At 42.0% G+C, this 14602-nt stretch overlaps 1 protein-coding gene across 6 annotated transcripts in view; it reads left to right on the forward strand.

Annotated features, from left to right (window-relative positions):
• Positions 1-14602, forward strand: part of enah (ENAH actin regulator) — a 168468-nt gene that overhangs the window by 147580 nt on the left and 6286 nt on the right. For all 6 annotated transcript variants that reach the window (XM_074616599.1, XM_074616598.1, XM_074616600.1 and 3 more), the window contains 5 exons: positions 301-349; positions 1897-1948; positions 2216-2282; positions 10908-10992; positions 13667-13724. In XM_074616599.1, coding sequence (XP_074472700.1) covers positions 301-349; positions 1897-1948; positions 2216-2282; positions 10908-10992; positions 13667-13724 — 311 coding nt within the window. The remainder of the gene's footprint in view (positions 1-300; positions 350-1896; positions 1949-2215; positions 2283-10907; positions 10993-13666; positions 13725-14602) is intronic.

Here is a 14602-nt window from a genome sequence, read left to right on the forward strand (position 1 = left end):
ATATGTCATACACCTGATCACAATGTTAGTCATGGGTCAATGGGTTTTTTGATATCTTCTAAAGAATTATTTCTACCACTCACTCTCCCAGTAGTGTGCAGAAATCTGAGTTAATTTGTAGTAAAATCCTAGTTTAACTGTATTTTATTGCAGTCAAATAAATTATCTGAAGGTAGGTCTGAACTATAAAGGCTTGAACTAAACATGGTTGGAGCTGTGGTCGATACTAATGTCGAAAAAGGCAACTTGTTATTCAACATCAAACCTCTCCTCTCTGTATCTGTGCTTTACATCTCACAGGAGAAGGATTGCAGAGAAGGGCTCGTCACCTGAACCCGACCAGAGATCAGTGAGTATCATCAGTCTTCTTTCGTGTCCGTCATGTCTACCTTCTGTTTGATTTAGGTCCAAAATATCAATACTTACCGCTCACTGCTGAATCACACAATAGCTCCTCTGTGTGATAACACACATGGTTTCCTCAGTGTATCCAGGCTGTTCACGGTGTACAGCATTCACTACATTCCTGTGTGAAACAAGTCCACAATCACTCAGTGTGTGATAGTCTGCGTGCCTTGAGTGGATGTCGGGTAACACATTCCAGTCTGTAATCACTTTCACATATCATAAAATCTGAATTACTGACCTGAACTGCAGAGAAAACCAGGCCTTTATTGAAAACAGGCTTATATTAGCCTCTATTTGTAATGTATTTTATCATATCTTCGTAATGATGCTGATGTCTTGGTAAATTCAGTATAATGTGCTCATTCCATTAGTACAACATGTCACACTCACCACTCTGTTGCTCTGAGTTTCTCTCTTATAACAGAAATGCTGTTTTCATTTGCTAATTGATTCCAGTCTCTTCCACTTCTTTTTTTTTTTTTTTTTTTTTTTTTTTTTAATCAGCTTTAAGCTAATGTCAATGAAACTGGACACTTCTTGCACACATTCAAATCTTCCAGCAGCTCAAGGGGCTTAATCCCTCCCTTTCCTGGTAAGCTTTTAATGTGAAACAGCTGCACCTTGCGCTCCAGCACATCTCCCAAGCTCAGGTTATCTGAGCGATTCATAATGGCAGGGTTGTCCCAGCATTTCTTGCGCCTTTTTATCTGTTCAAAATGGAGATTTGTCAAGTATTTAATAACCTTATCAACATGGGAGTGGGCAAATATGCTTGCTTTTAACAGACGTATGTATATATTTATTATTGAAAATCAATTAATAACACAAAACAATGACAAATATTGTCCAGAAACCCTCACAGGTACTGCATTTAGCATAAAACATATGCTCAAATCATAACATGGCAAACTGCAGCCCAACAGGCAACAACAGCTGTCAGTGTGTCAGTGTGCTGACTTGACTATTACTTGCCCTGTACTGCATGTGATTATCATAAAGTGGGCATGTCTGTAAAGGGGAGACTCGTGGGTACCCATTGAACCCATTTACATTCACATATCTTGAGGTCAGAGGTCAAGGGACCCCTTTGAAAATTGCCATGCCAGTTTTTCCTCGCCAAAATTTAGCATAAGTTTGCAGCGTTATTTAACCTCCTTCACGACATTCTAGTATGACATGGTTACACTGATGGATTCCTTAGGTTTTTTAGTTTCATATGATACGAAATTAGTGGCGTTAAAACAAATTTGTGTTAAGGTGTTATTTTCATGTTAACTTTGACAGCCCACCTTTAAATTAAAACATGATCAAAAGCTAGCTGTGTGTTACGGTTACCGGTTAAACAAAGACAAAAGAAGCTTTTACTCCGTCCTCCTGATTGTCCTTATTAAAGATTTCCAGTATCTGGTCCGTGTAGAGACTCTCCCTGATCTCCCTCTGAGTTGGACTCATGTTTGACTTTTGAACCTTGACTTGTCTGTCCAACAGGAGGATGGCGAGATTAACACGACCCCTAAAGTGTCAGCCTGTAGCACACCAGGTGAGTGTCAGAGGGAACCAGCACTCTGGGAGGCGGGGGGGAACATCAGCAGGGCCAACAGGAGTTATCATGCATCTTCCAAACACAGGCGACGAGGATCCAAGTTAGCATTTATCTAGTTACATTTCCCCTCAGTAGTTATCGGAAGTGAACCTGTGCTTTTATGATGATTAACAATACTGAGTCGCTAAACCTTATTTCATATGGTAAGAGGAGTTTTGGTTTTCATATTTCTGCTGTGTTTTTGTTTAATCTTTTTTAATCCAGACATGCCCAGGAAGCCGTGGGAAAGAACAAACACCATGAACGGTAGCAAATCTCCAGTTATTGGAAGGTACAGTACATCCCCACTTCTTGTAGTTTCTCTGTATTTATTGTGTATTGTTGCACTTAAAAGTACATTTTATATCCTACAGTGGTTCAGAAGTATAATTTTTTTAAATTCTTGTGTATCTGAAAGGCTAGCAGCGATGCTACTAAACGTCCACCACATTAAAGCATTAGCATCGGCTAGCTTTAGCATGATGCACTGCAGGGGGCCGTTCAGCGCTGGCTAACATCACTAAAGCTTATGTCGCCTTCATGTGCACGTTGGATGTACGTCAGACGCCCGACCTAAAGCGGAGGTGTCTGTGTGCGAATGAAGAGGAACAGGGTAGTGTCAAATTTATGCTACGCAGTTATCGAGGATGTTGGATGAATGCATCACAACCACACGGACATTCTGTGTACGTTCTATATTGTGGTATCCTCAGTTTCACTGCTAACTTTGGGTGACATTCGGCTGGTAACATCCAGCCTTTTCATCTTACCGGGGAGGGGGCTTAAGGACTGGAAAAACATCCATCTTCACATATAGCACCCAATAATGTAACAATTCACGGTAAATGCAATAACGAACGCCTGAAAATGTAATAAAATATGCTCTTAATCCGATCAAAAGTGTAATAAAACCCAATAATGTAATAAAATGTTCTGACTGATATTGTAATAAAATTGTTTCCACGCTTGCCAAAACGATTAGGTCGGGCACTCACAGAAATTTGACGGTACCATTCTCAACGCAAAGTGATGCTAATTTGGCCATATCAGGAAATAAGTCACCAGGGGTGTAAAAAAAAATAGCCAGAAATTACACTGATGGGGTTTGATGGGTTTTTTTTCATGACAAAAGCCCCTTTTAGTCGCCAGGAGTAGCGCCAATTAATGTTGGTCCTTTCCTCCGACTTTCCTCCAGCAGCCGAATCGATGCATTTGCATAACGGCCGTGTGAGCGCGTTGAGATAATGAATGATATCGTCATATCATGTGTAAAATATCAGAAATGAAAATGAAAATAATCACACTTTTTGTCTAACTATAGAAGTTGTGTCCCGTGTGTGCACTATACGCATATATAGTCAGGGCTTTACCAAATAGTTAGACATATCATTCATAATGTTGAAATTAGAATTATTATTATTAATAACTTACAGAAACATTGTGTGCGTTCCACCTTCTCGCTCCGTAACTGTCTCAATCTTCAGTCCAAAAGTCAAAATGATTTGAAAAAAGAAATTCACGTGTTTTTATCTAACAAAATATTCTGCTCCAATCCATATTTGTTGGCATTTAGCCTTTCAAAAACAACATTTTGTTCCGGACTATTATTGCATCGGATGGCAGCATGAAAATTGTTTTTCTAAAAAAAATTATCATATGAAAATAGCACATTTTACACTGCTTAGACTATACCAGTTTTATGAAGGTTCTAGCTGTTAGATAAGCTTGTATGGTGTGTAGGGGCTGCGTATTGACTGATGTCCCTGCTGCGCTACAGAAACACAGCGGCACAGCCGGAGTCATCACAATGAGCTAAAGAGATAGAGACTGATGAGGCGTTAATGGCCCGTCAGGGCGAACAAAAGGATACAGACGCTCTTTGGCGTGGGATATGGAGAAAATAGTACCCCGAAAGAACCTGGCGGTCCAAGTGTTGAGTATAATTTCTGGCTACGCTTTTACGAACCTGGTGATTTACTTCCTGATAATGCGAAGTTAGCATCACTTTGCGTTGAGAATGATAATGTCAAATTTCTGTGAGCGCACAACTTAATTGTTTTGGCAAGCGTGGGAAAAATGTCATTACAATATCAGTCAGGACATTTTATGACATTATTGGGTTTTATTACACTTTCGATCAGGTTAAGAGCAAATTTTATTACATATTCAGGACATAATGACGTTACTGGGTGCTACAAGCCCTCCATACATGTTAAAAGGCATTGTCTGTGGTGCTAGTTCTCTACCCCAGGAGAAACATTATGGGCATCTGGAAGTTGTTGAGCAAATAAATGACTGATAATACTTTCACTTCAAGATCCAACTGTAGTAATTAGTTAAGACACTAAAAGATATTTTCATATTTACTGAGGGTTAAACAGTGCTCAGTAGCATTCCTTTACATGAAATCCCAAAGAAGTGTGAAAATGAGTGCATAGTAGCCTTTTGAATAAAGCTGAGAGGGCGTTATGAACGGCCCTGACACAAAGCCGTCTCATCAGGCTGGACACACACACACACAGATAGGTCCTAAGCTGTAATTTGTAAAGTCAGTGTCTCTGCTGCTCACACAGACGAGAGTCTCCGTGGAGAAATCCCATGGGAGCAGATTCCTCCAACAGGTAGAGAGAAAAGGCCCCGGAGAGTTTGAGAAATCCTTTTTCTTTAAAACAATCTCCTTTTTTCGAGGTTTGCTGTGATGGACGTGCTTTTGTTGGAGAGCGGTTAAGGCCTTTGTACGCCAAGTACGTATTTTCCGTTTTTTTAAACGATAAAAAATAGAAACTCAGCACACTGAGCTTGATGCGTTTTATTATTCTATTTGTTGCAAAAATGTGCAATATGAGACTGAACTGAATTAATTACGTGGTTGCGATGGATAGCGCTAGTCCCAAACGGGGCTAATGAATGAATGACATTAGCAAGAAGCTATCGTTTCGCTACCTAAAGCACAATCACTGCTGTCTAATCTTTCCTACATCCTTTGTTTTGTGACCATCCCCGATTTCAAGATGTTCTGCAATCACCTGCCACAATCTATCTTTAAATTACACATCTCTGTATTCTTTATCGTAAAGTGCTTTATGCTGGGAGCATGCTATTAATGAAGTGAATCAGCTTAGCAGATGATATCTTGGATGATGACGTTTGCGTTTATAGTGGCTCCGAAGGTGCAGATACACCAAGTGCGGCCAACGGACACAAAGACGTGACGGAACCCAAAAAGGTCCTGTTCGCTCCATCCAATGGGCGGTACTCGGTGTTGGTCCGACTGTTTTCAACATGGCGGCCGAGTGACAAACTTTTCTCATTTTACAGCTAAACAGTACACTCAAATATGTTTCTGCAACCCAGTCTCACTCCCAACTCGTCAACACCGCCGATTGGGCAGCACCCTCCGGCATCTGAAACATACGCATGGAGGTACCCTTTAGCGTTTACCCTTTAGTATGTTACCAATCTGTGTTTCAACGAACTCCAATGTGAACCCAACCGTGGCGTTATTCGACAGTCGGAGCTTGTGACTTAGAGTAGTATTAACAGCGCGAATGTCTGCTAAGGGTGGGGTCAAACAAACACAACACTTTCAACCCGGAGACCGGCGTTTGTGTCCCGTGTGAAACTAAAAGTAACGGTGACTTATTTTGTCACGTATGACGTCAGTCACGTGACTCGTTAGTATTGTAAGTCACGTGAGTCACTAGTGACGTGATTCGTTAGTCATGTAACTCGAGTAGGTGAAGTTAATGTCAACCACGACCGTTTTCTAACCCTAACTAAAGTGGCTGTGTTTCCTAAACCTAACTTCCTGTGAAAACTGAAGTTTATTTTGAAAGGATATTATGCATGTAATGAGTGAATCTTGACACGCCGTCCCCGATCCGTAATAGGAGTACCCCCATGCGTTGGTCTCCGATGCCAAGGATCACTGACCAAGCGGCGGCATTTGACGAATTGAGAGTGAGAACGTTTTGGTTTCTGAAAACATTGGAGGTGATAAATAGGTATTACCGTAAAAGAATCTGGATCCATATTTGATTAGCGCTGCCTAGTTTGACCGCTTGACTGGAGTTTTGTGAGCCTGCTGCCTTGCGATGGACGGACCTAATTTGTATAATGTTGAGGTTGAGTCATGATTGTGCTAATTTAGATATGGCGACTGGTCAGTCAATCATGCAACGCGTGGCTGGATCTCCTGCTCTCCATAGAGGATGAATAGGATCCCTCGACTTCAAGCACGTCAACAGATTTGGTGTATCTCCTAGGGATGTCACGATACCAGAAATCTAGTAGTCGATACCAATACCAGTGAATTTCTAGATTCTCGATACCACGGTAAAAAAATCAATAAATCCCATGTAATGTGTACATGTGTCTATATATATCCTCAGATTGCGAGCAGTAGTTTAAATTCACTGACATGGTGACATTTCACTGGGTAAAGGCTACCAGACGTGGGACCAAGTCATTGTTTGCAAGTCACAAGTAAGTCTCAAGTATGTGATTCAAGTCCCAACTCAGGTCTCGAGTCCTAAACAAGCCACATTCGGCAAATGTAACGTAATTTTAACAGCTGGATCCAACTGGTGCTCAGTAACATAACGTTAGTTCTTCATGTTTTTTTCCTGAAACTTGATTGGATGCTGTTGGATTGGTTCAAACAAAGTGGATCTGGGGAGTTAAGTGTAAGATAATCAAATGCAAGTCCCAATAACATTCACCGGAAATAAAGAGCCCAGAGTTCAATAAAGGAAAAAAAAACACCACTCTTTATAGATTTAGCAATAAGATAGAACAAAAGATAGAAATTCAGTTTGTTCAGTTCAGTTTTTTCTCCCACGAGTGAATCCTCTTCTCGAACATAAAGGATCTCTGCATCTCTGGATCTCGCTGCTGCATGGCGCTGATGTGTTTGTGTCAGACTCCGACACAGAGAGCAGAGGACAGAAGCAGCCGCATTTGGCGCTTGGCGGGTGTTCATTTCGGACCCTGCAGGCATCGTACGGTACCTTCGGTACGGTAGAAAACGAGTCCGAAAACCTGTTCCGAAAACTTTAATTACGGAAAAAAAATTACGGTGTGTCAAACACGTTGACACACCATGAGGTCGTATTTATTTTTAAACGTGCAACAATTTCGGACAAAAAATACGGACTTTGTGTGCAAAGGCCTTTATTTTCAAATGCTTGGATGAAACCTTTGGAATGGATCCTGTGTTGCCTTTGTGTTCTTTTCCCAACTTACCGACTTGCAGGGGGCTTGCTCTGTCTGTTGTTTGATATATGAACAATATGTCATTAGGTGTTTTCTAAACCAGTCATTTGTTTCTAATGAGATCTAGGATTGTGTTTGCATGCTGCTCTGCCTGCTGCACTTTTTTGTTTTTTTCTTTAAAACAGGGAAATCCAAATGTGCGCGTCACATACTGTACACCCACCCTATCATACACACAGAAATGTGTGTCCGCATCCGCCCAGTGCATAGGACACTTGGCACGGTGTTATCATTGTACAGCCAGAACTGATCCAGCAGGCGCTCCCAGATAAGGCCCCGCTGTGTGTGTGTGTGTGTGTGTGTGTGTGTGTGTGTGTGTGTGTGTGTGTGTGTGTGTGTGTGTGTGTGTGTGTGTGTGTGTGTGTGTGTGTGTGTGTGTGTGTGTGTGTGTGTGTGTGTGTGTGTGTGTGTGTGTGTGTGTGTGTGTGCGCACATGCACGAGAGAGGTGACCAGATGGGCGTTTTGGATTCCAGCTCATTGAAAGTAACTTTAATATGTGACCCACAGAGAGCTGAGCAACACTAAGACACGTTTCCATAGTAGTGTGTTAAAGCTGCAGTAGGCAGAATATTTTTGGCATCATTGGGCAAAAATTCCACAATAACCTTTCAGCGGTTAGCAGAATGCTAAACTATTAGCAACATTTTCTCTCCATTTCTCTATTAGTTAAGCCTTCTGCGTTACGGTTAGCAGAATGCTAAACTATTAGCAACATTTTCTCTTTGTCTTCGCCGATATTGCCGACAGCTCAGCTGTAGGCTGAGAATTAGTTGGAGACGACAGTCTGATGCTGCTGTAACGTTAATGTATGACTACTCCCACTCAAGCTAACGTTAGCTAGCCATGCTAGTCACTGTCACCAGCATCATTTAGCCATTTAGCACACTGACAGTGAATATTCACGTATTGCATGAGCCTCAAATGTCAGTGTGAAAGCCTCGGTTAACCCGCTACACAACAGCTTTTTGGCTTTTTTCCTGTTTAATTTGACAGCGAGTTTCTTTCCCGCAGCCTCGTCGATGATGCCATGTTGGTCTGGTCTATAGCTTGGAGCCATAAAGCCCCTCTATTATATCTTTTTTAGGACATGGCAGGAGCACAAATCTGAGATCAGCGTTTTTGGATTTATTGGTACAACCAACTACACAGCAACTAGTGTTATTAATTTAAACCATTTTTTTTGTTTAAAGTAGAAGCTTGGAAACATGTTTCAACTTCCTCTGTTTACGCTGTTGTCATCTATGAGGGACACGGGATTGTTTTCACCCAAAAGGGGGCGTGGTGATAACAACAGTGGGCTACATCCGGGTATGAAAAGTGAAGCCAATGCTGAAGTGCCTTAAACCTGCATTCTATCTAATATCCAGCAGGGAGCGACTCCTCTGGTTGCTAAAAGAAGTCTGATTGTATAGAAGTCTATGAGAAAATGAGCCTACTTCTCACTTGATTTATTACCTCAGTAAACATTGTAAACATGAGTTTATGGTCTCAATCACTAGTTTCAAGTCTTCTTCAATACAGCATGATGTTCATTTAGAAAATTATGGTCCCATTTACACTTAACTCCACCCTCTCGTGTCACTTATGGTCATATGGCGATGGCCAAGATGGTAACGCCCAAAATGCCGAACTTGATTAAATCATCCACTCAGGATGAAGTTACAGACAAAAGCAGCATTCATGGCAGTTTGCCAAACTGCTGTTAAGTTGTGAAAGAGTTTGAGTATTGTAAAAGTTATAGACATTGTAGTAAAAGTGTATTGGACTGAGTGTAAACTCCAGCTGTGACTGCATGTTTCTTATGTTCTGTTCTACATACATCATCTTTACACTGGAAACACTCTGAAAAGTAAAACTAAAGGACAACAGACGGAGTTTCCGTGTTCCGGTGTACAGTACCACCCACTAAGTGACCCAATGCCGAGCTCGTTTCCTTTTCTTTCACTTCTCCATCCTGTCGCGCTTCCTCTCTTGAAAGTGATCGGCTGCTCTGTGAATTTCCCCCACTGATGATTCTCACCTCTCTCGGTGTCGCTGCTTCTACAAGGTCTTTCCTGAACTGCTGGCTTATCCCTTTTCTTCAGACATGTGAGAAGAAAAAAAGAAACTGAGCTGCTAATAGGTTGCGCCTAGCAATTTTCATTGAAACATGCAAACTGTAAAAAAAAAAGTCTCTTTGAGGAATATTTGAAATAAATGACACAAGGATACTTGCTGGATCCTTTCTTGACATGTGGGAGAGGATTTATGGAGTCGTCAAAATAACTGGAGAGATCTAATCTCCCTGACAGAGATATTTTCTAGGGCTGTCAATCGATTAAACAACATCGCTATTAATCACACATTTTTTATCTGTTCAAAATGTACCTCAAAGGGAGATTTGACAAGTATTTAATACTCTTATCAACACGGGAGTGGGCAAATATTGTCCAGAAACCCTCACATGTACTGCATTTAGCATAAAAAAAATATGCTGAAATCTTAACATGGCAAACTGCAGCCCAACAGGCAACAACAGCTGTCAGTGTGTCAGTGTGCTGACTTGTCTATGACTTGCCCCAAACTGCATGTGATTATCATAAAGTGGGCATGTCTGTAAAGGGGAGACTCGTGGGTACCCATAGAACCCATTTACATTCACATATCTGGAGGTCAGAGGTCAAGGGACCCCTTTGAAAATTGCCATGCCAGTTTTTCCTCGCCCAAATTTCGCGTAAATTTGGAGCATTATTTAACCTTCTTCGCGACAAGCTAGTATGCCATTCCTTAGGTTTACTAGTTTCAAATGATGCCAGTATCTTCACTCTAACTTTAAAACCGCTACAACCTCCTAAAGATCGATTGCTTTGTATTAAAGAAATTAGTGGCGTTAAAACAAATTTGCGTTAACGCGTTATTATTGCGTTAACTTTGTTGTTGTTTAAAACCTTTTTTTAGCATGACATGGTTGGCTCTTGCTTTAAAACTGAGCCCCGCTACAACCTCCGGAATCACAAGTTGCGTTAACGCATTAAAGAAATTAGTAGTGTTAAAACAAATCTGCATTAACGCGTTATTATCACGTTAACTTTGACAGCCCTAGTATTTTCCTTAATAACTTTCATACATTTTTTGAGACCTCTGTATGAGTGTGTGTGTTTTTTTCTGTGTGTTTCCATGCATGTCCAGGCGAGTGCACTTCCCCAAATGTGTGTGCATGCTATGAACAGGATTTGGTTCATAACGGCAGTTTTGGCAGCATCTTTTTTTGTGCGTACATTATACGAAACTATTAGAGAATAACTGAAGAAATGAGTGAATTCAACAGGTTTTTTTTCTAACCCCGGGGGGGTTGATGGTTGATAATCACGGTGGACTTTCAGGTTTACGGCAGAAAATGTTGAAATCCTATTTCTTTACATTAGACATGTACAGTTTGTGTCTCATTCATCCACTTTATTGTTTTGTATTTAATATTGTATCTCAATGTTAGCACTACTAGTACTATTTTAGGTGCTAGTGTGAAATCCGATGCTTTGGTTTGAGCGTATTTATTTGATATACATGATAATAATAAAGTAGCGACCAGTGTTGTCCTCATTCCTGTCTACTTGTCTTTCTCTTCCACTGAGTCTCTTTGTCGTTCTCTGTCTCCCCTCACAGACCTAAGTCCACTCCGACACCTACCGCATCCTTAAGTGCCAACGGTGTGCCAACAGAAGCTGTTGACTATGACAGATTGAAACAGGTAGGTGAACACTGCTCACAGACTTTTTAACATTCTCTCAGGGACTTGAAAGCTTTTATTTTGATATTATAGTCACTGCACATGATGAATGGGATATTATATTGTTATGTGGTGCCTGTCTGTGTCAATATGGGACAAAATCTGTGTTACGAAAGTCACCCAACCAGATCAATATACCTCTCCACGTTGGCAGACCGTCTGTTATCACTAGAACAAGGCAGATAGTTTTTACTCTGATACTGTACTAAAAGTCAGTGAGCCTCATTCACAAACAGTGCATACGCAGAAATCTATGCTTAAACCGTGCGTATAAACGCTTTACAGTGATAAAAAAGTTCATTTCAGACCCTGCCTATAACAATTTCAATCATGGATACATTTGTATGACACTTTTGGGGGTAAATTCCTAAATGACATGAGGTCTCTGTGTAATTCTAATCAAAGATAGTGGGGGTCTTATTTGCTAAATGATGACTAAAATGGTTTTACTAATAATCTGCTCATTAAAATGCTCATGTTTGATATTTCACAGTGATCTCAGGCATAGTTTACACTGACACAACCATTTCCATTGGTCTTTTCTCAACTAACTAATTATGCAGCCCTGTTGCTCCTCTAACAGTGGGGGGGTGTGTGCAGTGACCCGTCCAACTATAAGGCAGCTCCTCCCTCTGACCTCAGTCAATGAGCCTGGTAGATAAGTCCAGAGTCTCTCAGAGTCCTGCCTATCTGTCACCACCACTGCTCCCAGCAGTGGGACTGGGAGACCAACCCTTCACTCTACTCACTGGCATTATCGCCTCCTCATTCAGCGGGATGTGGAGGCAAAAGAGCGCGTCTTGCTGTCATTAACTGAGTCTTCAGGCCTAATCTCACAGGGAGTCTCAACACAGGGATTAGCTACTTTGTAAAGAAGATAGAGAATTTCCCTTTGCCAGTTAGTGGTCCTCCACCTGCCTGTTCTTTGCAGGTCTTAAGACCGCGATGGAAACGCAGACAACAGTGGGCTGAAGGAACCTTTTAGCTCCTTGAAAAGTAGTTCCGGGGATTAAAAAATATATACTCTCTGTATTAACATTCCCTTCTATGTTCCTGTTCAGACCTGGTCCAATGCACAGACCTGTCTAAGAAGCCATCATAGGAAACTGTTTAGAAAAGTGCAGGCACTTTCAAAAAATACTTGGCAGGTGACTGGATGAACCATCTGTCAATCAAACTCTTACCGAAGCCAGTCAGGAGAAGAGCGAAAACATGTTTTCCATGTAGAAAAGCCTTCAGTGCCGTTTTTTGCTCTTCTTTCAATGAAGACATACTCTCCAGTTCTGATAGGAACTGATGCTTATTGCAGCATCTACACTAACCTCTTCAGGAGCCGCCATTGTTGTTCAGAATGTCTCTCAATGTCGTCTCACACACCTAAGCCATGCCCCTAGCTGCCAGTAGCTCCTCACAGGACGCCGATTGGTCCGTGATCTGGCTTGCCGGACACAAACGCGTTACTTGAAGCCTGATTTTCGTGTGATATGTGGTCCCGCAATTCTCGCGTAATCTTGTGATATCGCGAGAATCCAGCTGCCATTTGAGGTAAGTTCAGACCCGGCAATAACATGAGTCCTGGATGATCCGATCACAAGTGGACAGCTCTAAGTACAGTTGTGACACATTGAGTTCCGGTGGTCTGGGCTGCATATGGCCACATTTTTTTTAGTATGCGAATGTGTCCCGGGCAACATTAAGGACCGCCTACCCAACTGATGTCATCAGCGTAAGCAGAAGTACGTACACATTGGCTGGCTTTGTCCATAACGTCGGAAAGCACATAGAGATATATTATGAATTACAGTGTTGGTGGTACGGAGGTCCCTGGGGACCACTGGTAGACAATAACCTTCTATTTTTAGGTTTCATGAATATTAGGGATGCACCGATACCACTCGCTGATACTGAGTACCGATACGAGTACTTCTCTCTGCCAAAAGACCCTCATTAACAGCCAGCTGGAGGGTGTGAGCGACACACGGCAGGCTGGGGAGTCCCGCATACGAGGCGGTGCGCTGCGGCCGGCTCTAGGTCGCTTGAAAGGTTCGGGGCGAAGGTGTTTCCCGGGGCCGTAGCCAAAGTGTCACCGGGGTGGACTGTCCTTAGTGCGCCCCAACCGCGCCGTGTCCCCAGGGCGGGGTTTGGCCCAGGTAAAAGGCGCCAGGGGTCTGCGGCGATGTCTGCAACCCAACCGACCCGTCTTGAAACACGGACCAAGGACCCCGTGGCACAATGAAAGCACCGTCAGGGAGGTGCCTCTGCCGTAAAGTGGTATCGCTGCCGTTGTATCGGAGCCGTTTTGCGAGTACAAATACATGAGCACAGTATCGGACCCGATAGCCGATACTGGTATCGGTATCGGTGCATCCCTAATGAATATTAAGGATATTACTACTGCTGTCCCTCGCCAGTTAAAAACAAACAAGTTTGGTCTTCGCTAATGGAAATGCTGTACATGTTTATTTAGATTTATTTGCTGTCCTCTTGTGATCGGATCACTCAGGACGCATGTTAATGCCGGGTCTGAACTGGGCCTTAATGTCATGTGACCGTCCCAGGGTTTGACTCTTCTCTGAGGTTTGACATGTATCGTGTGTCTGTATGGAAAGGTGACTTTGTTGTGTTCTTTTTTCAGGACATTCTGGATGAGATGAGGAAGGAGCTGTCGAAGCTAAAAGAAGAGCTCATTGATGGTAACTCTCACTGAAACCTGTTCACCCTTTTCACACACACTTCAGTCATCCTGCTGATAGCTGTCAGACATCTCTCTCGTAATGATCTATCCTTCTTTTGTCTGTTTAACTTTTCTTTCTTTCCTGTTTGAATTGTTCATATAACTTATATTTAAACGCTGGCTGAAGACAGGAAGTGAAATAACATACATACTGCCTTCTCAGAAACAAACGGCAATTAATTTGTTGGCATCAAAGGTATTATATTATTATGACTCATCACGTATAGCAACTCAGGATGTGGTTTAATGTTCATGTGAACATGCATCAGTGTATAGCTGCACCACTAATGTTGTTAAAGCAGTAGGCAGGATGTGCTGCTTTGCTGCAGACGAGCTGTCTGAGGATTTTCCAGCAAACGGCTGCATTCAGCACAGCAGGCCGAGCAGATGCCACCGTACGTGGGTAGAGCCCCCCTCCCCATGACTAACCTTTTGCCCCGGGGGCCACTAATAGGTTAATCCAGCCCTGAATATGAGGAATAATTTAAAGAATTATTGTGATTTATTGCATCTTCTTCTTCTCTTAATATTGTAGGCTACTTATTCAATTGAATTCAATTTATTTTTACATTGCATCAAATCATAACAAGTTATCTCTTTTCATAAAGAGTAGGTATAAACTGTTCGCTATAGTCTAGAGACCCTTGAAGAGATCCCCCATGAGCATGACTTATTTTTAGAGATGTTGCCATGTTCCCAGATGAGTATAATGTTATTATTAGTTGTAAGAATAATGGCCAAAACTATGGGAATAAGTTTTAAAGGTCCCGTATCGTGCTCATTTTCAGGTTCTTACTTGTATTTTGTGTTTCTACTAGAACATATTTACATGCTGTA

This window comes from Sebastes fasciatus, chromosome 18 (assembly GCF_043250625.1).
Source record: "Sebastes fasciatus isolate fSebFas1 chromosome 18, fSebFas1.pri, whole genome shotgun sequence".
Classification (NCBI taxonomy): domain Eukaryota; kingdom Metazoa; phylum Chordata; class Actinopteri; order Perciformes; family Sebastidae; genus Sebastes; species Sebastes fasciatus.